At 50.1% G+C, this 20988-nt stretch overlaps 2 protein-coding genes across 8 annotated transcripts in view; one reads left to right on the forward strand and one right to left on the reverse strand.

Moving 5' to 3' along the window:
• Window positions 1-10274, forward strand: part of CUL1 (cullin 1) — an 87964-nt gene extending 77690 nt beyond the window's left edge. For all 4 annotated transcript variants that reach the window (XM_070369080.1, XM_070369078.1, XM_070369077.1 and 1 more), the window contains exons 14-22: window positions 506-623; window positions 1956-2032; window positions 2477-2608; window positions 4258-4350; window positions 7695-7742; window positions 7822-7904; window positions 8421-8526; window positions 9101-9214; window positions 9772-10274. In XM_070369080.1, the coding sequence (XP_070225181.1) occupies window positions 506-623; window positions 1956-2032; window positions 2477-2608; window positions 4258-4350; window positions 7695-7742; window positions 7822-7904; window positions 8421-8526; window positions 9101-9214; window positions 9772-9852 (852 nt within the window). In that variant the 3' untranslated portion in view covers window positions 9853-10274. The remainder of the gene's footprint in view (window positions 1-505; window positions 624-1955; window positions 2033-2476; window positions 2609-4257; window positions 4351-7694; window positions 7743-7821; window positions 7905-8420; window positions 8527-9100; window positions 9215-9771) is intronic.
• Window positions 10275-15451: 5177 nt separating this feature from the next.
• Window positions 15452-20988, reverse strand: part of EZH2 (enhancer of zeste 2 polycomb repressive complex 2 subunit) — a 57140-nt gene continuing 51603 nt past the window's right edge. For all 4 annotated transcript variants that reach the window (XM_070369082.1, XM_070369085.1, XM_070369081.1 and 1 more), the window contains 6 exons: window positions 20240-20418; window positions 18669-18764; window positions 18012-18093; window positions 16879-16959; window positions 16667-16751; window positions 15452-15775 (listed from right to left, as the gene is read on the reverse strand). In XM_070369082.1, the coding sequence (XP_070225183.1) occupies window positions 15715-15775; window positions 16667-16751; window positions 16879-16959; window positions 18012-18093; window positions 18669-18764; window positions 20240-20418 (584 nt within the window). In that variant the 3' untranslated portion in view covers window positions 15452-15714. The remainder of the gene's footprint in view (window positions 15776-16666; window positions 16752-16878; window positions 16960-18011; window positions 18094-18668; window positions 18765-20239; window positions 20419-20988) is intronic.

A 20988-nucleotide genomic window follows, 5' to 3' on the forward strand; every position in this document is an offset into this window, starting at 1 on the left:
AGGCTCTCTGCCCCCCACCCCGCCCCTTCCCTGAGGACGCCCAGCCGGCCCACCTGGCCAACTCTTCCCCACACAGAGGTCCACCCTCAGGACCTTTCCTAAACCTCGTTATCTCACCGCCGCCCCACCTCCGAGTACCATCAGCCTAGGACTTCAGCATAGGAGGGAGGGGGCAGCGGGCAGGTTAGCCCGCGGCAGCAGGTGAGAGCACAGACAAGCCATGTCGTCTTGGTGTTCTCATGCTCTCAGAAATCCTTGCTCTTCCTGCCCGAGTGGTAGTCACTGTGTTCTCCCACAGTTGCTGACGGTTCTGTTTACAGCTGTGTAGGTTTTGATAGCGTATGGACTTTAATCAGTGCATGTTCATAGCGTGAGCTCCTGTTACCTGCTGCAGCTTCAGTACTGCCGTTCAGCGTCTTATATGTGTATGCTCCCCGTCAGACTCCCCTGTATACATCTCTGTCTCTGGAGAAGTTAATAAGGCAGTTGTCTGGGTTTATTTCAGCAAGCTTGTGGTTTTGAGTATACCTCTAAACTTCAGCGGATGTTTCAAGACATTGGTGTAAGCAAAGATTTGAACGAGCAGTTCAAAAAGCACCTAACGAACTCCGAGCCACTTGACTGTGAGTATCCCCGGGTTCCTGAGCTTCCTTGACCATGCAGGGCTCTTGGCGGAGGCGGCGCTCTTTGTAGCGAGTGCGAGAGACAGCAGCTTTATCAGAAATTCAGGGCCAGGCACACAGGAAGTCCGCCCCCCACGCACCCCCGGCCTCCTGCCTCCTGGGTGATGACAGGAGGTGAAGCCGGGGAAGGGGGTTGGCGTTTCCCCGAGGGGCCGAGCCGGTGGGAGTCTTGTGTTCAGGTCCTGAGCCCTGACTTCTTCCACTGGCTGGCGCGGCCGCCTCACCCTGGCCGGTCGCCAGCTCAGGGCACCACTTACAGTTTAAGTTTCAGTTAACGTTTCTTCACTTTAGTCTGATTCCATTCTAGCAGTTTCTTCTATTATAAGAAACTGCTGTGGCCATACAGATGACCAGTCAAAACCTGGCTCCTTGATTGCCACTGGGGGTCAGGACAGGCTGGTGTCAGGACACACAGAGGCCCACTGGGCTCCCGTGAGGTCTGACTGCAGCAGGTTTCGCTGACATCATCATATGGTGATTCTCTTGTTTTTAAATGAAGAATGAGGCTGTACTTGCCCCAAATCGAAAGCACCATTCCATTGTAAAACTTGACCGTGGTGCCAGCAGACTTGCTGTCAGCCGTCTGCAGTGATGACGTTTTGGTATAGTGTATAGATTATACGTGTATTAGATACATACAGTCTTTGTGCTGTGCACAGAGTCATCAGTGCCACACAAAGCATACGAAGTCGGCTGACTTGGGCTTCTCATTGTCTTGAGTTTGAGGCTCTCGGGCCATCCAGCCTGAGGAACTCAGGTGTGCCCTGAGTGGACTGAGCGTATTGGTGGCTGAAAACCAGAGCAGGTGAAGCCAAACAGGCACGTGGTGTTATAATTCTGAGTTAGACGAGGAATGGGAGACTCACTCTTTGCAGAAGAGAATTTGTGGCTCTTTTTCCCTTTACTTCCCAGGTGGCTCAGCCAGTAAAGAATCTGCCTGCAATGCGGGAGATCCCTGGGTAGGAAAGATCCCCTGGAGAAAGGAATGGCAACCCACTCCAGTATTCTTGTCTGGAGAATCCCCGTGGACAGAGGAGCCTGGTGTGCTATAGTCCATGGGGCTGCAAAGTCAGACACAACTGAGCGACTAACACTTTCCCGTTACGAAATTTAATTGAAATTTAGTGTGTTTCATCCTTAGTTTTATATTAAAGCAGGATTTTTCACTTAGTATGTTTTTCTTTTAATAAAAAGCAATTTAAGTTTACCTGCTCTGTTGGCATTTTCCAGTTTATAAGGCTAATGTATTCCTGAACTTTCCCCCTCTCCCAGTGGATTTCAGTATTCAAGTGCTGAGTTCCGGATCGTGGCCCTTTCAGCAGTCTTGCACGTTTGCCTTGCCGTCGGAGGTAAGGATGGGTTCCTCTTCTGTTCCCTTGGTGTTGGGCAGGGGTAAGGAGGGGCCCCTTCATGGCAGCGTGCCCGCAGAAGGCCTTCCTGCCGGCTGAGCCGCGCCCAGGCAGCCCTGAGCACTGGCCGGCGTGGGGTTGGGAGGTGGCACCTCCGGTCCCACCCAGCGGTGGTGGTTACTCTCAGAAAGTAGGACCTCGTAGTTCTGTGATGAACGCCATCCTGATCCCTACTTGTCTTGAACTAGAGACTTTTTTTTAATTGTACTTCAAACGTGTAAATTAACGGACTTCTGCAAGATAATAAACACTTGATGTTTGTAGTTCACTTTCATGTCAGCATTTTGTCCTGTAAACTGGGGCCAGTGTTTGTGTTCAGAGGTGCTGACCGTAGGGTGTGTTGAGGCACGTGTTTCACAAGTGCTCTCCCCACTTTGTACGCAGCTGGAGCGGAGTTACCAGCGATTCACAGCCTTTTACGCCAGCCGTCACAGTGGCAGAAAATTGACGTGGTTATATCAACTGTCAAAAGGAGAATTAGTAACAAACTGCTTCAAAAACAGATACACTTTGCAGGTAAGATCACTTTTTATTTTGGAGGTTGGGTTGGTTGGTTTGTTTAATATAAATGAAGATAAGATGAATTATAGAAATCCAACAGTAACATGCAACAGAATCTAGAGTTAAGCTTCTGCAAAATAATACTGAGGTTAAATAGCTTGAATTTTATGAGTCGGAGAGGTGAGTTCTCTGTAGCTAAGGGAGAAGTTACTCAGTAATGCTGAACCTCACTTTTCTCCTCCACAAAAGTGGCGGGGGGGGCGGTTAGTGTTTGGACTTTGTGTGTGGTGTGAAGACTAAGTGAAATTGAATGTATTTTAATAAGTGTTTGAGGGCTTCCCTGGTGGCTCAGCAGTAAAGAGTCTGCCTGCCAATGTAAGAGACGCAGGTTCAATACCTGATTCAGGAAGATAGGTTGGAGGGGGAAATGGCAGCCCACTCCAGGCTTCCCGTTCTTGCCTGGGAAATCCCATCGACAGAGGAGCCTGGGTGGCTGCAGTCCCTGGGGTCGCAGAGTGTCATTGACATAGCTTCTGCTTGACACACACTAAGTGTTCAGATATTAGCTTTAAAAGCTGGAGTTTCATGTATCTAATTATGATAATAGCTCTCTTCCTTTGACGGGGCAGTTTCATGTTAACAGCAGCCTCAGTGCTCGCTCACCATGGTGCTGAGCACCACGCGATGGTAACTGTCACTTGGTTTCCGGTTTATCGCTGAGAAGCCAAGCATCAGCCTGGCAAAAGGACCTTCTCTGGCTCCTGACTGATAAGAGCCAAAGTTTCCGTTAAAATCTTGTCCTTTAAGGATTCCATCTTGAAGAGGGTTCACTTGTGTGCTTATAAGCTTATAAAAGCAATTATAAATCTATAAGTGTTAAGAAACTTCTGACTGCATTTTGCAGACTCAACCTGCTCACTATACTTTGAGTAATTCTGCTCTGATAAACTAAAGTGTCTGATACTCCGTTACACCAGTCCAGAGATCTTTATCAGCTTGAATATGGATTTCTATACAGCTAACCCTTGAGCAGCGTGGCAGTTTGGGGCACCGACCCCCTGGGCAGTTGAAAATCTGCACAAAACTTAGAGTCAGCACCTCACATCCAACAGTTTCCTTATATCTTCAGATTCAACAAACCTCACATCTGTAGCACTGTCCTATTTACTGTTGGGGGCGTGGAATCCACAGATAAATGGACCCACACAGTTCAAACCCATATCAAGGGTCCCCTATGCAATTGAAATTGTTTTCTTTCTTCCCAAGTATACATAGAAGAATCTCTGAGTTCAGACTTCATTACCTAAAATTTTAGTGCCCCCTCACTTTGGATCAGTAGACATGTAAACTTTATTGAGATCATTTACATAAAAAGACACCCCATCTTAAGTATTCAGTTTGCATCATTCAAAGGTCCACTGTATTTACATAGACAAAACATGTGGAAGAAAATGCAGAATCCTCGAGTGTCTGTAAAGGTGGGGAGTGGCGTCTTTGAGGAAGAAGCAGATCGTGGTGGAATTGTTAGATGGGTGTTACTCCCGCTTAATGGATGGGCTTTGTTTTTTGCGTCTATTCAGAGCACTGGTTTCCTAAGTAAGTTCTTTTGGGAGTTGCCCAGCATTTAGCTCTTTCCTCTCTTTCCTTCGCATGGGGCCCCGAAGGCATCCACATTCCAGATGGCCATCCTGCTCCAGTATAACACAGAGGACGCCTATGCCGTGCAGCAGCTGACGGACAGCACCCAGATCAAAATGGTATTCCAGCCTCTGCGTCCTGGGGAGGGGAAGGACCCTGAATAGGCTCTTCTTCCAGGGCTCAACACATGATGTGTTAAAAGCTTAATTTTTAAACTCAGTGTAACATATACCTACACACGCACATGTCCACATGGCTCGCTTTTCTCTCACTCATTTAGCTTGTTCTCAGCCCTCTTTCCAGCTAAGCTTTCCCTTACTAAACTTAAATTTTCACCAAATGTTATCCTTCCTGCTAATCTTTTTTTATTGAGTTACATTTCACATAACATTGAATTCACCATTTTATATGACTCAGTGGTTTTTCACAGGGTTGTACAACCACCATTGTCATACAGATCCAAAACATTTCCATCAGCGTAAAAAGAAACCAGTAACTGTTAGCAATTATTACTCTTTACCTTCATCTTTTTGTGACGGAAAAAATACATTCAAGTATACGGAGGGACCACATCGTGTCTATCCATTTATCGGTTGATGGACATTTGGGTTGATCCTACTTTTTGCTTATTACGAGTAACACTCCTGTGAACATGTGTGTGCAGGTCTTTGGATGGACGTACTTCCAGTTCTCCCGGGTATAAACCTAGCTGCGGGATTACAGTCATGATAACTTACATGTTCTCCCGGGTATAAACCTAGCTGCGGGATTACAGTCATGATAACTTACATTTATCTTCTGGAGGAACTGCCAGGCTGTTCCACAGTGGCTACCCCAGCTTGTGTTCTCAGCAGCAGTGTGTGAGAGTTCCACTCTCTGCATCCTTGCCAGCACAGTGCTCACCCATTTTAGTGGATATGAAGTAGCGTCTGATTGTGCTTACCTGCATATCCCTAATGATGTTTATGCCCACTTTTAATTGGGTTACTTGTCGTTTTGTTGAGTTGTAAGAAGTCTTCTATTCTGTGTAGTAGACCCTTTTCGGATAAATGATTTACAGGTATTCCCTCTACTCTGGGTTTTCATTTTCTTTATCACGCACATGGTTTTAATTTTGATGCAGCCCACTTTATTTTTCTTCTGTTGCTTATGCTTTTGGTGTCAGACATCTAAGGAATCATCGCCTAATCCAAGGTCAAAGATTGTTCTTCCCTGTTTTTTCTTGAAGTACAATTGGCTTATTGTTGAAGTATAACAAGTATAAATTAATACATTAGTTTCAGCTGTACATCATAGTGATTGGATATTTTTATACATGTGTTTCCCCTATTGGTTGGTACTGGCAACCTTGTCGAAAATCAGTTGGTTCTATATGTTATTTCTAGATTCTCAGTTCTTTTCCACTGATCTAAATGTCTCTTCTTATGCCAGTACCACATTGTCTTTTTGTAATAAGTTTTGGAATTGAGACATCCAACTTTGTTCTTTATCAAACTTGAGTTAGGTGTTCTGGGTCCCTCGTATTTCCGTATAAATTTCAGAATTAGCTTGTCCGTTTCTATAAAATAGGCAGTTGGAATTGTGGTGGCGATTGTATTAAATCTGTAGGTTGCTTTGGGAGAATTGCCACAATATCCAGTCTTCTAATCTGTGAACATGGATGTCTTTCTCTGTTTATTCAGATTGTCTGCAATTTCTTTTAACTGTGTTTCATAGTTTTTATCATGCAAGCCTTTTTACATTTATTTGGTTAAATTTACTCCTAAGTATTAAGTTTGATACTTTGGTGAAATTTACTCCACTGAGTATTCTATTAAGTTTGATGCTGTTGTTAATGAAATTGTAAATTCATTGCTGGTGTACAGAAATACAGTTACCTGTTGGATCTTGTATGCTGCAGTCTTGCTGAATGCATTTGTTCTGGTACTTTTTGTATGGATTCTTTAGGACTTTTTAACTATGCAGTCATGTCATCTATAAATGCGAGTAGTTTTGCTACTGACTTGTACTCCTTGGGTGTCTGTTTTGTTGCTTGCTTGCCGTGGATAGGACTTCCTGTGCAGCCCTGAGCTGAAGCGGTGAGCACAGGCATCCTTGTCTTGTTCTGACCTTGAGGGAAAGCTTGCGGCTTGTCACTGTGAGTTTTTCTTAGATGCAGACATTCCCTTCTGTTTCTACAGTGTTTTGTTTTTTAGCGTTTTCATCATGAAGGAGTGTTGGGTTTTGTTTAAATGTTCTTGCTTCTATTACGATGACTGTGCTTTTGTCTATTGATGTGTGTTGTGTCGATTGTTTTTTTAAATGTTGAACCACCCTTACATTCTTGGGATAAATACCACTTGGTCATGGTATATAATACTGTTTATATGCTGCTGGGTTTGGTTTGCTGGAATTTTCTTGAGGATTTTTGCTTCTTTATTCATAGGGAGCTTGGTCTGCCATTTTCCTGTGATAGCTTTGTCTGGTTTTGGTGTCAGGGTAATATTGGCCTCATGGAACGTGAATTAGGAAAGTCATTTATTTTTGCGTCATGCTTCAAATTAGCCCAGAATACATTTTCAAGTTCTAATAACACAAGAATTTGCTTCTGTGCACATGAGTCTCTTTTTTTCCTTCCTTATTCCTCACCAGGAGGAGGAGGCTTCAGTTACGGTGGAGGCTCAGGTTGCCCCCAGACCGCAGGGAGGGCTCTGCTCTCGGGAACTCCCTTTTCGGAGCTGGGCGGCCCCCCGCTCCACTGTTCAGCCTCCGTCCCTCAGCCAGCTGTTCCCCACTTCCCTCTCCTCTCCTGCACGAGGGCTGTTGGCTGCTCAGTCACTCTGGCTCGTGAAGACAGCCTCTGTGGCCGTGCCATGGGCGTGGCCACCTCATCCTCATCCGGCTCCTGGCCGGTCAGCACACCCGGAGGCCTCTCCAGCTGGGCCTCGCCTGGGCCAAAATGGCCTTCCTTTAAGGGCAGGGGGACACGTGAGTGTCCCGGCGGCTGTCCCGCTGTGTGGGGTCCCGAAGCTGGGGCGCTAGAGGAGAGCTGAGACAGGACAGACCACCCGCTCTCTGCGCGCAGAGGCGGCCCGGGGGCATAGGTTCACCAGAGTCGAGTCAGCAGCAGGGTCTCGGGCACCACCTCTGTCGTGTTTGTGAACAGAAGGTGCGTGCAAGGCTGCTGAAGCTCCTGCCCATTCTTTTCAGTGCTGTGTCCAAGATGCAGTCAAGGAGTCAATCTTAAACGTTCTAGTCTTTATTAGTCGAGTTGTGAGTTTTAATACTGGGTGATCAAGAGCAGAAAGGGGTTGCTGCCACTTTTCGGAGTAGGTTTGGGGAGCCGCTGAGGGGCGCTGCCCTCTTTTCCCTCTGGACATATTCTTCTACTTGGGTCATTAATTTTTCCCCAAAAATGGACTCTGTGGGATTGGCTGTGGTTGTTACTGCAAAGAAAAAAATGTATTTTTCTCTTTAATTGCAGGACATTTTGGCACAAGTCCTACAGATTTTATTGAAGTCCAAGTTATTGGTACGTCTTTGTTCTTTGAACGTTAAACTGGAAGAAAGCCGTTTCCTGAGATGATGTACTAACGGTTGTTTTCTTACAGGTCTTGGAAGATGAAAACGCAAATGTTGATGAGGTGGAATTGAAGCCAGATACCTTAATAAAATTATATCTTGGTTATAAAAAGTAAGGAAAATCTGCTAAGTAGATGGTCCTAGGCCGCAGACTCACCCTCTGACCCCAAGCGCACACACGGGTGTCACCGCACACGGGGCTGAGCCTAGTGCCGGCCTCTGTCGGGGCCTTTGACCTCTCTGGCCATCCCGGGTGCTTCTCCAGTTGACTCTCAGTTTTCGGGGTTCTCTTCATTTGGTAAACAGCTCACCTAGAAAGCCTGGCCCTCTGTGCCCCCGTGTCCTCATGTTATTTCACTTGGCAGTTGGGGAGAGCAGGTTACGGAGCTGAATTTCCTGGGACACAGCCGTCCCGTTGCTGGCAGAGTAGGACCCCGCCCCGTAGAGAACTAGGGGGCCTTTCACAGAGATGACATGGAAACGGCTTGGGGAGGCGGGAGGTTGTCGGTCACGCTCTACACCCTCTGTCTAGGGGGCAGAGCCCCTCTTTTAAGACCGAAAACAGAAAGTAGCTTTACTGCATGTCTTTGAAAGCAATAGTGACTGGTCTCCTCGATTTTCTTGACAGTAAAAAATTAAGGGTTAACATCAATGTGCCCATGAAAACGGAACAGAAGCAGGAACAGGAAACCACACACAAAAACATCGAGGAAGATCGCAAACTACTGATCCAGGTGACCAGGGCCGGCCCCTGGCGCGGCAGGCGGGTTGCTCGCAGCTGGGGGGCGCTTCCCTCGGGCTGTGTGTTGCCTGGGACTTGGGAGAAGCGGCCTGGATGATGGATGGTTCTGGGTGGAGTAGATGCAATGATGAAACAGATGAGAGCAGTGAGTCCATAAAACGGGCGGGAGCGAGGCTTGTCTGGTGGAGCTCAAGTGCCGTCTGTGGCTTTGAGGCCTGAATTTTTCCTCATTTTAAATGTGTACTCTAGTTGGGTTAAATTACTAAAATTGCTGCTCACGGAACCAAAACACTTGAACGTTTGTTGCGTTGGCCCCGAAACAAGCAGATAGAACCTGCCCCCTGTGTCCTTGGACCTTCAGTGTGTTCGTTCCCTGTTCGGAACCCAGTCTTGCACACAGAGCGCACCCTGCAGCCTTATTGCTGCTGCTACTGCTGCTAAGTCGCTTCAGTCGTATCCGACTGTGTGCGACCCCATAGACAGCCTTACTGCTACTTCTCATTACAGGTAAGTTCTGGTTAACTCTGTGGAAAACAAGGTCTGTTTTTCATTCCTTGGTCACATAGGCGGCTATTGTGAGAATTATGAAAATGAGGAAGGTCCTAAAACACCAGCAGTTACTTGGAGAAGTCCTGACTCAGCTGTCCTCAAGATTCAAGCCCCGGGTCCCAGTAATTAAGGTACAGGAATCCCCCAGCAGCAGGATTCAGATGATTATTATCTCAGGAGACAAAAGAGGCGATGACTGTCACGGAGGAGCTTGGCTTAGTCACGTAGAATAGGTTTCCACAAAAGAAAACAGGCCGAATTCTGAAACGGTCATTTTGAGACGTGCAAAATCCTCAGCATTCCCCTTGCTGAGCTGCTCAGAGCGAACAGCGCCCGCCCAGGAGCTTCCTGCGTGTGCGGAGCCCGGCGGGAGGCTCGTCCGCGGACGTGGCTCCTCTTGGGGCCCCCGGGGGCCCTGCAGCCCCGGGACACCGACCCCCGGCGTCGTTTCACACAGAAACTGGGCGGCTCCTTCCCCTTCTGAGACCCGAGGGCGGCAGGTTGAGGGGGGCGGTGGGAGACCCTGGGGTGAGGCGCCCCAGGGCGAGGGGGCTCTGCGGGAAGTGAGACGGCGCCCCCCTCAGGGGATGGGACCCCCTGGGAAGGGTGGGAGAATCCCTCTTTCTTCCGTCGGTAAATGTGTTTTTCTTTCTCTTCGTGGCCTCCCTCCTCGGAACACCACGCCCAGAAATGCATTGACATTCTGATCGAGAAGGAGTATCTGGAGCGAGTGGACGGGGAGAAGGACACCTACAGCTACCTGGCCTAACCCGGGGGTCTGAGCGCGGGCGCAGCCCCTCAGCCGCGGGGACGGCAGCCCCGAGCGCGGCGGCCGCGCCCCTGGACGCCCGCCTGGCCCCAGGGCCAGGCCCCCGGCGCGGGCTCGGGCCCCGGAGCTGCTCAGGACCGGCACACTTCACGTCTGTACATACGGACACCGACGCCATTTAACCTAATTTAAGACCGGAGGGGGTACATCCCGCGCCGAGGGCTGCATGCGTCTGCATCCGGATCACCATTGGCCACGTGAGCCCCAGCTGCCGGCCGGGGCCCCTCGGAGGCCGGCAGTCCTGGAGAGCGGGTCTGGAGGGACCCACGTGTAATCTGCTATGAGAAAACCATTTGTATAGTGTGTTTCATTTTTTAATGTGTGAAAATAAAGAAAATTAAAGGATTTCTGTACAAGTCGCATTGGGTTTTTGTTTTAGGTTTTACTAATTTCTATCTGTAAATAAAAGATATAATGATTGTGCAAACGGGCCTTCCCTGGTGTCTTCCTGAGGCCCCGAGGGCCGTCCTGCCGAGAGGGAACACGTTTGAGCTCTGGCCGTCCAAGCGCTTGTCGCCTTCTCCCGGAGGGTTTGCCTTCATTCCCCTGACTGCCTCCAGTGACCGACGCCCCGCGGCTTCCCTGCCGACCCTTGTGGTGCTGGCCAGGGTCAGCCAGTCGCCTTCTGGAAGAGTGGCCGCGGATCACGGGAGTTCGTCTGAGTCAGGCACACCAGCGCCTCCCTTTCGCCTCCTGCCCATTTTGACTCCTCGTCTGTGGTCCCGGCTGGTTGGCTTGCAGCCCCTGTGCGGTCACTTCCCAGCCTGAAGACAGAAGGAACAGGAGGCGGGAGCAGAAGGCCCGGGCTGGTTTAGTCTTTGGGGCTTCTTGGTCCATTAAAACTACACGCGGCTCTCCTGACCGGAGACGTGGACATGCTTCTCAACACCTGTGCCGTCTCTACCTGCCCTGAGGCCTGCTTCTGAAAGCAGGGCCAGAGGAAGACACCCAAGCTACTATGTCCTTCCAGTTTTTTGGACCAATCTGGCACCTAACAGGTTAGTTTTTTTAAATGTAATGGTTAAACGGGTTATTAAAAGGAAGAATAATAGACTTAAGCTCTTGTCTAACAGTTCCCATGTTTGTTTTAGTATATCTTCTTTTTTCTAACAGTCTTAAAAAGAGCCCCAGTGTATGAACCAGGCAAAAAGCAGTGCCACCCCCACTGGAGAACCCCCGCCCCCCAGAGCCTGTAGTGCCCTGGGGCTCCGAGGACCACCTAGAAACTGCCCTGCAAGTCCCCGGCTGGGAGTTGAGACCACAGCTCTGCTTTTCCTGGCAACAGTCCGCCTGCCCCTGGGACAGCCGCGCAGTAAACCACCACAGCCGCTTGCCGCCCTTGCGTCCGACTCCCTGCAAGAGTAGGACGGTAAATTGCTTTTTTTTAAATTTTTATTGGAGTGCAGTTGATATACAACGTGTTAGCTTCCGGTATACACCAAAATGATTCAGTTACCCCTGTTTCCACTCTTCTAGATTCTTCTCCATACAAGTCATTACAGCATATTGAGTAGAGTTCCCTGTGCTATACAGCAGGTCCTTGTTAGTTATCTATTCTATATGTGGCAGTATGCATATGTCAGTCCCATTCTCCCAATTTATCCCTCCCCTGCCTTGCCCCATCTTCACCATAAATTTGTTTTCTACATCTGTAACTCTTATTTCTGTTTTGTAGATACATTCATTTGTACCTTTTTTTTTTTTAAGATTTCCACATATGAATGATACTGTATGGTGTGTCTTTTTCTGGCTTCACTTAGTGTGACAATCTTTAAGTCCGTCCGTGTCGCTGCAAATGGCATTGTTTCCTTCTTTTTTATGTGACTGAATAATATTCCATCGTGTCTAGGTACCCAGCTTCTTTATCTGTTCATTTATTGATGGACATTTAGGTTGCCTTCACGTCCAGCTACTGTAAGTAGCGCTTCAGTGAACATTGGAGTCCAGGTACATGTTCAGATTATGGCTTTCCGCAGACACATGGCCAGGAGTGGGGTTGGCAGATCACATAATAAAGAGCTTCATGTTTTGTTTTGTTTTTTGAACTGAAGTACAATTGCTTTACAATATAGTGTTCGTTTCTGCTGCACAACAAAGTGAATCAGATATAGACCCCCTCCCTCTTGAGCTCTCCCCCAAACCCTCGCCCCGTCCCACCCCTCGAGCGATGACCTCGGGGTCATCGCAGAGGATGCCGCGGCACGCCGTGTGGCACAGCAGCTTCCCACCAGCTGGCAGTTTCACACGGTAGTGTATCTGCGCTGATGCTTCTCTCAACTCATCCCACCCTCCCCTTCAAGAGAGGGGAGGGACCTCTTCATGAGACTTTACTTACGTCTCTCGAGTTCCTCCAGGATGGAGTGTCCTTGGTAAGACCGAGGACATCTGTAAGCAAAGGCGGACTGGAGGTGGGTGATGGGAGGTTCCCTGGACGTGCCCCCAACCCCTATCCCCTCACACTAGGTGAAAGTCCTGTTTAATGGATGTGGAATAAAAGGCAGTTCCAGACTTTGTGTCTTCATTCTGCAAACCACTTCCTAGCCTAACAAGAATGGCTGGGCCTCCAAACACAAGCCACGAGGGTTGAGTTCCCTGGCATCCAGCGAGCTGCATTTTTCAGAACTTCAATAGTAGCCTTTTGAGTCTGCCTAGGGGCTGATGCCCAGCCTCTGAAGGCTGCCTAGTGCCCAGGCGCTCTGGGAAGTTCTTGCCCTGGGAGAGGGGTGGTGGATGGCAGCCTTGGTGTAACCCACAGGGATTGGTCCACTGAAGGAAAGCTGTGTTCCAGGCAGTCGCTGTAGTGCTGCCCCCTGATGGAACCATCTCCTCTCTCCTAGGAGGGGGGCAGCAAGGCAGAGCCCAGGGCCAGGAGCCCCTCTCCCCGGGGCTGGGTTCTCAAGGGTCAAACCTCACACCTGCCTAGAGGCAAACTGCCAGCCATCACCAGTCAGTGCCTTTGTAGGAGGCATCCAGGGACGCCACAACAGGAGATACAGGGCTGAGAGTCACCCGAATTTAAAATATTTTTACTCAGTATTTTAAGATGGCCTACCTATTCATAGAGGTATCTTAATTTTCCTTTGAAAAAAAAAAGATTTTGCCATACTCGGCTGACTCATTTGAAGTAAATCTCTCTTAACTAAATCCTTAAAAAAAAAAAAAAATTTTTTTTTTTTTAGGAATGGTAACAACTTGTCTGGGTGATTTGATTCTATACACATGAAACTCATCTCTTTAGAGGCAGAACAATGATTTGGTCAAGATAGGTGAGGACAGTTTTCCAAAATCTCTTTATGGAGCTTTGGTTCACATATAAAAGGCTGTGTGGCTTGGATGTATTGGACTACTTCTCATCCCAGGTACTACACACACCCCTCCCTGGATCATTTGTAACAGAGGCCAGAGGAATAAGCAAGTGTTGATTTGAGCTTATTCCGGTAAGAGCCCAAAGCCCATGCAACTTCCAACAGAGTGTGTGTGTGTGCGCGTGCGCATGCACACTTAGGTGTGTCTGACTCTGCAATCTCATAAACTGTAACCCACCAGGCTCCTCTGTTCATGCAGATTCTCCAGGCAAGAATACTGGAGTGGGTTGCCATGCCTTCCCTCAGGGGAACATTTCCAACCCAGGAATCAAACCAGGGTCTCCTGCATTGAAGGCAGATTCTTTACCAGCTGAGCCACCAGGGAAGCCCTCTAACGGAATACTTAGGTTCTTTCAAAATGTCGTTTGAAACCTTTCTTGACGACCTACCTACAAATCTAAAGTGGGCTTCCCTGGTGGCTCAGGAAGTTAAGAATCTGCCTGCAGTGCAGGAGACCTGGGTTCAATCCCTGGGTCCGGAAGACCCTACCTGCAACCTACAAATCTAAATGACACAATTTGTGAATTGATTTTTGGCAGTGGTGGGGCAGTTGAACACCTTGGGCAGAGGTGGGAATCCAGAGTTGGAGTCATTGATTAGCAACACTGAAGTCTGGAGGTTGTGTGATCCAGACAATACTGAGAAATAGGAAGCAGTTTCTAGGTAGAGGATTACATTTTTAATAAACTTCAAAATGTTGATAATTTTGTCATGCAGAACGATGTGATGGCGCCTTCAAGTTAGCCTGTGGCAGTTAGTCGGAGTCCAGGGTGCTGCCTGTACTTGGACGTCAGGACTGTGGTCAGACGTGTGGGTCTTCGTGACCACTGGGGAAAGGCGTGGGGACCACAGACACTGACCAGCTGGATAGCCTGTTGCTGGGCTCTTTCTCCTCAGTGGACAAGGTGTGATCTTCCTAAGCCACGGCAACCATGACTGCATCCATCTCCTGATGTGGTCACTCATTCCACATAGCTCTTCTTGGTTCCCCACTGGGGAACTAAACCCACCAGGCTCACACAATGTCAATTACTACCTTGGTGGGAGAGCGAGGGGAAAAAAGCACATATTTAAACTTGGTGTTCGTGTGAATTGAATACCTTGTGACAAGCTCTTTCTCCCCCCGTTCCAGGTGAAGGAACAAGTCAAGCTGACGAGCTAAGGATGCTCTTGATCACACGGGATGTCACCATGGCTGCAGGCCAGGATTTCTGGTCAGGATCTCCGCGTCCGTGGTTCCTGGAGGTACGCTGCCTGTCGAGGAATGAAAGCCCGCCGTGCGAAGCGCACACCGGCTGGTGCCCCCAAGCCCTGCCCTCCATCGGGGAAGCCGCTGTCTTCTGCTGCCTCTGGATCTCTGGTCATATGACGGGGAACAAACGGGCTTCACAGGGGCCACGTGCCAAGGGTGGCATGTGGTGACTGGGCAAGCTAGGGGGCAACTCTCCCTGAATTGGTCAGCGACGCCTCCTGGGTGGAGCATGGAGACCAGGGGTCTCAGCAGGCGTCAGGGAAGACGAGGGGACACAGGAGACGCACACGTGCAGTTTTTCGCTGCCAAAGCCAAGGGTGAATGAACTGTATCCCAGGACTCAGGCCACAGGGCTTGTGCATCGAGGCAGCAGAAACCAGCCTCGTCCATGTTTGCATAACTGGAAAGGAAGTTGTTTCATCTGAGCTTCCCATTCATGTTACAAATCAGTGAGAACACTGAACGCTGCCGCCCTGGGCGCTCCTGCCACCGCCTGGCTTGAGGAGCAGCTCCCCGTTTCCCGGGACGGTAAGGGTGTTTCTTACTCCTTCAAGATTTAGAAGTAGTCTGGTTGTCCCCGTCACGTTTCTGAGGGCTGTATCTAGTAGCACTTAGAGCTACATCCGTTCGCAGGAAATCTCCTGTCATTTTGGCAGGCCTTGGCACCGGGGACGCGCCCCGTGCACCCTGGTCTCGGACGCGAGCAGTGACCACTACTGTGTCCCGTCTCCTGGGCCAGTATGTGCGGTATATGGTAACATGTTTGCAAGAGTGTTAATTTGCCTAATACTGGCAATATGTGTTACACCCAGATTCCCAGGATGGCTTCTGACAAACCCAAGAGGTGAAATGTTTTTCCCATCACTCAATCCTTTTCTAAAACCAGCTGGGGAGGCGGTGTAACAAATGACAAACACAAGGAGAAGTTCAAGTATTCTTTATTCAAAGTTGAAAAATGTACCACACTGCATTATTGCAAAAATTCACTGGTACAAAACACTTTGCAGCTGGTGAGAAGGCAATAAAAAGTTGATTTTTTAAACTCATTACTATAAATTATTCTTACAGTACTTTGCAAATTCAGAATTTCAAACTGCATTTTCCTTTTCTAAATCGCCCACAGTACTCGAGGTTCCTGAAGCTAAGGCCGCTGTTCCAAGAGGAGGGGGGAAGAGGTAGCACGCGTCAAGGGATCTCCATTTCTCTTTCGATGCCCACGTACTTCAGGGCGTCGGCCTGGCTGTATCTGAGACAGTGGGAGGAACAGGTGAGCGCCCTGCAGCGCAGGGTGAGACCCAGCCCGCTCAGCAAGGCACAAACGAGCCCGTTACTGCTGCCTGCACAAAGGCGCCTTCGCAAAAGGGGTGCAAACATCCCAGTTGCAAAGGGGCCGAGCTGGACAGAACTAGCAATAACGCCCCTTCCCCAGCTAGCCCCCTGCCCCTGAAACCAACTGCCCGGGAAGGCAGGCCCACAGTGGGGGGCGGTGTTGAGGCCAGACACAGGGAGCACAGAGAACCTTAGTGAGCGGTCCAGAGCCGGCCACAGGCCCCTTGAAGCCAGGACAGCACAAAGGCAAGGAGAGAGAGATGCCTGCGACTCTTGCCACCGGGTGAGAGCCCTACGGGTCCCCCAAAAGGAAGGTGCTCCACCCAGCTGCTGCTTCTGGGAAGATGTGGGTTGGAAACAGCTCCACACAGGCCCCAGTTTAAGACAATTCTACACAGAACACGGAGCTTCTCGATGGGATGTACAGTCAGCCACAGAATTTGTTCAACTAAACATTCCTCTGACTATATTTAAATATTCTGTAACTTGTCCATTTTCCCCAGAACTTGACAGTATAAACTGCCAGCCGGATGCCCAGCAGCATAACCACCCCCCGGGAGCCTGTGCTCAGCACCCTGATGGCAGGCACTGACCCTGAAGATAAAAATGGAGCTTTCTGCGTTTTTTGAACTTCTAAAAAGCATGACTTTACACTGGAAATGCCATTACCCAGCAGTACACCCTAGCTCCCAGCACTGCCCATGGCAAATCACCAGCCCCGGACAGAAGCCCAGCCCGGAGCCGGAAGCCGGCCTCTGGCCAGAGCTCAGCATCCAGGCAGAAAAGCCCTCGGAGACTAGAAACCAACCTGTAATCGAAAAACAGCTCTTCACCAGTCTGGATGGCTCGCTTAGCAAAAATCCCTATCCTGTGATCGCCGTTGACCATCATCACTGCAAAGAGAGGCGTAGGGTCAAGGCATAGGTGAGGATGACCCAGGAGGGGAGCGGACAGTCAGGTAAGGTGCCCAGAACCACTCACAACGCCCTGCGGGGACTCCACCCGCCTCGGAGCACTTACCTTTTGCATAGCAGTTGGGATTTACTGAGTGATTTGCAAAACGAATCTTGTTACCCTTGCGGGTTGCATCCACCACAAAATCTAAAGAGAAAAAAATAAGCATAACCCAGCAAACAGTTTTAAATCAATAAACACAAAGTTATTGTGATTCTGTAAAAATATAAGTGGTTATTTTCTTTAGAGTTTGCCTTCAAAACCAAGTAAATCGTTCAACCTGGTTCACTGGGTAAGAAATGACCTCTGGAAGAAAATGCTGCCCTAGGTTAAAATGAAATTCTTCCCAACATCATAAATAAGTTTCTTCAAATTCATTTTTTTCATGTTACTGGTTATGGAACATGCAGACCACTTGTTCCCACTGGTTTCAGTGGCGAGACCCCCGGAGAAGCACCGGTGTGCCACCGACTGACCCGACGCCTTCCCCCAGGACCAGGGTCTGCATGCGTGCGTCCCCGTCCGTCCTCGGGACCCCAGGGAAGCTGAGGAGGTGCTTCACAGGGCGGGGCTCCCCTCCCAGGAGAGAGGCACCAACTGGTAGCCATGGCAGGAGGGACGCAAGAGGAGAGCCAGGCTGTGGAGCCAAGGACGGCTCAGAGCCCGGGGCCGCCGCAGCCCCTGTCTGCAACACAGAACCCCCGAGCACTGCAGGACCACCCACTCCACGCGTTACACTCCTCCAACCTGGGGGCAAGTCTCTCAGTCGTGTCCAATTCTTTGTGACCCCATGAACTGTAGCCCCCCAGGCTCCTCCATCCAGGGAATTCTCCAGGCAAGAGCACTGGAGTGGGTACCATTTCCTTCACCAGGGGATCTTCCCGACCCAGGGATCGAACCCACGTCTCCTTCATTGCAGGTGGATTCTTTACCATTTGAGCCACCAGAGAAGCTCGAGAATACTGGAGTGGATTGCCTTTCCCTTCTCCCAGGGATCGAACCCAGGTCTCCCACACTCCAGCTGGATTCTTTACCATTTGAGCCACCAGGGACACCCTCCAGCAAACAGTCTGTTCCTAAGCCCAGCCCCCTTCAAACAGCTGACACTGGGACCCCTCGTGTTATCTCTGCTGCTTCAGCCCCTGGAGGGACCTGAGGTGCGACCTGGGAACCAGAGGGACGCTGACCCCGCAGCGTACCGTTGTTCAAGTTGAACAGAAAGCTGCACATGTACTTGTCATACACTTTCCCTCTTCTGTCTGCTTCATCTTGAGAAATAATCTGGAAAGACAGACATGGGGTGAGGTGATTCACGATCAGGTTAGCCTGGCAGAACACACCCAGTTCGTCTGGAACGTTTGGGACCTTGATGACACTCAACAGAGGGTCACTGGCCAATTTCTCTTTGTCAGAGAACAGTGGTGTTTTAAGGACTCTGACTTAGAAATACTTCCACAGCTTTAAAGTAACTGCCTGGAGAACGTGAGTAACCTTAGTCGTTTTTACTTGGTACAAAATGCAGCCAGCCCCAGGGTTTACCCTAACTTAACCTAGAAAGGATGCTTTAGTTTAACAGTTAGGCTACACATTAAATAGGAGAGACTCGTCGTTGTAAAGTTCTTGTTCTCCCCCTCGTTCCCAGGTGATAAAAAGCTGAATGTGACAAGGACTGAAGCGGTGTAGCTTCCAAACAAACCAAACCCACAAGTGTAAGCTAAAAAGGCATTTATATTCATCTCTAATCAAACCCAGTGGACCTGCCCAATGAAAATCAGTCCAAAGCATATTACAGGTGACTCCACGTGAGCACAGTGGCCACCCCACTGTCTGCGACTGACTGGGGGGCCCGGCCTTACCTCTCCACAGTATTCCGAGATGAATTCATTTTTCTGTACAGGATCCTTGATGAAGATCCCCCAGCCTGCGACATCAGACGGTGCCAACAGTAAATGCTAGAGAAAAAACACAATCGTAATCAAAGGAGAACGCGGCTGGACAGACTAGACCACAGGCTGAACCGGGGTGACTCAGACACAGAGGGGTGTGGGGGTCAGTGTCCCCTGTGTGACCAGAGGAGCCGACAAGCTGCAGAAGCCACGTTTTGTTTTTTTTGTAAACCCAGTACAGAGCCTGAGTGTCTGCCTCACAGGGAAAAGGTGTCACCCGAGCTGGTGGCCCTGAGCTGGTCCACATGTGCGTCCCCAGCCACCCTCAGCCTTGACTCCCCGACTCCACCGGCAGCTTCACAGGCCGCCTGCCCCCTCCCCACCTCCCCCGGGCCAGTCGCCGCTCCTCCTGGTGGGTCACTAGCCTTTTTTCCCCCCAAAGCGCTGTCCCTCCTTACAGGGCACAGTTCCACAGCCCTTCCTCATGACAGCACAGAACCCCAGGGGCCAGCACTCTTGTGCTCAGCAAGATGATCACCACCGTCAATTTTACAGATAGACGGTGTTTGGGAACTAAGCCCGAAGCCCTACCTTTTCATCAGGCTATCATGCTTTCATTCCACATTTCTTATGTCTTTAAAGGAGACTCCCTGATGCCCAGGTTCCTGAGCTGTGCTTGACCTGGCCTACGCTCCCCTGTCAGGGCAATTAACCAAGTGCCTCCTTGACCAGCAAGATACTGTTAAGTAAATGAAACCTAATTGGTAAAAAAAATACCTACACAGTTTTCTGTTTGAGGAGGTAAAAGATGTCCAGAAAGATGACAAAGGAGGGTTTTGTTGTACAAGAGAGGAGGTTTGGGACGGGGGGGGGCGGGAATGAAAGTTTTCAGGGCTGAATGGGGGTCCATGGGAAACGCTGGCCTCACTGTGACGTGAGGACCTAGAGTGAAACCATCTGAATGCCTGCCAACACCACAGACAAAAAAGGAAAGCCGGCTCCATACATGATTTCTGGCAGAGGTGCCAGGATTTCTGACGACAGTGCCACCTCAGTTACGCTGCTCGCTAAGTCAGGACCCTAGGAGCTGACTACGCTGCACGCAGCACAGGGTCCGGGGCTGAATGCCTGCTCAGAGCCCGGCTCCTTTCCTTCCGAGTCTCAGAACTCTGGGCTTAATGATTATTCCTAATTCAGAGTCTGGACGACCAAGCAGTTAACACACAAAGCACTCAGATCAGCTCGGTCCCTCAGTCGTATCTTTGCGGCCCCAGGGACTGCAGCACGCCAGGCCTCCCTGTCCATCACCAGCAAACATACGTCATTGAGTTAGGGATGCCAACCAACCATCTTATCCTCTGTCCCTCCTCCTGCCCTCAACCTTTCCCACCATCAGGGTCATCTCCAATGACAGGTCTTTTTCACGGTCATCGCCTCCCCTAAAAAACTAACTAACCTAGAACGTGCTGTGAGTTTCTTATGCTCAGCAACAAACCCCCTGGTTGGGACAGTTAGTCCCTCCCTGCAGCGCCCGCTCCTACCTTCTTGGAGCCCCGCTGGATGCTGCAGTTCTTGCAGGACACGTTCTTGCTGTCCCAGTGGTCGGCCGCGCCGCAGGTGAGACAGAGGTCGGGGTCGCACTCGCGGACAGCCAGGTAGCACGGGCACTGCTTGGTGTTGCATTGGGCTTTGCAGCGGCAGCCAGGAAAGCGGTTCTGACCTTCAGAGAGAGACGCCTCCGTCAGGTGAGAACCGCCCGAAGGCGCCGCTGGAGCTGGGTGCTGGGCCCGACGACCTCACGGAGCCCTCGCGGCCCCTTACTCTCCCACCGTCGTCACACGGGCAAGGGAAGCGAGAGGAACGTCAGAGCCATCCACAGGGACACCGACCGCCACCTCCTGCTTCGCCACGGGTGTGAGAGGCGGTCTGCGTACTTACAGTGCAGCGATCGTGCACGTGGGGAGGTGGGCTCCAGACTGCGTGGCACCCAGGGCTCTAGGGCCTCCCTGGTGCCCAGGCTTCAGTGCACAACTGCCGTTCTCACCCGGATGCGACTACATTCCTTCAAGAGCGGACCCACTAACTCTGAGAATCTCTAGTGTCTGGAAAGTACTGGGGAGCCATTTCTAGATTTGCCTTCCATTCTGTGCCAACTTTACTATGATTTAAAAGTTAAAATGATCAAAGACAATACAAAGCTCTTTTAATCCATGCCGGCCTCACCTGCCCGCCTACCTGCCTCAGCCAGGCGGACTGGCTGGGCTCCACACAGGCTTGTGGCATGAGTTTC

The sequence above is a fragment of the Bos mutus genome, chromosome 4 (genome assembly GCF_027580195.1).
Source record: "Bos mutus isolate GX-2022 chromosome 4, NWIPB_WYAK_1.1, whole genome shotgun sequence".
Classification (NCBI taxonomy): Eukaryota; Metazoa; Chordata; class Mammalia; order Artiodactyla; family Bovidae; genus Bos; species Bos mutus.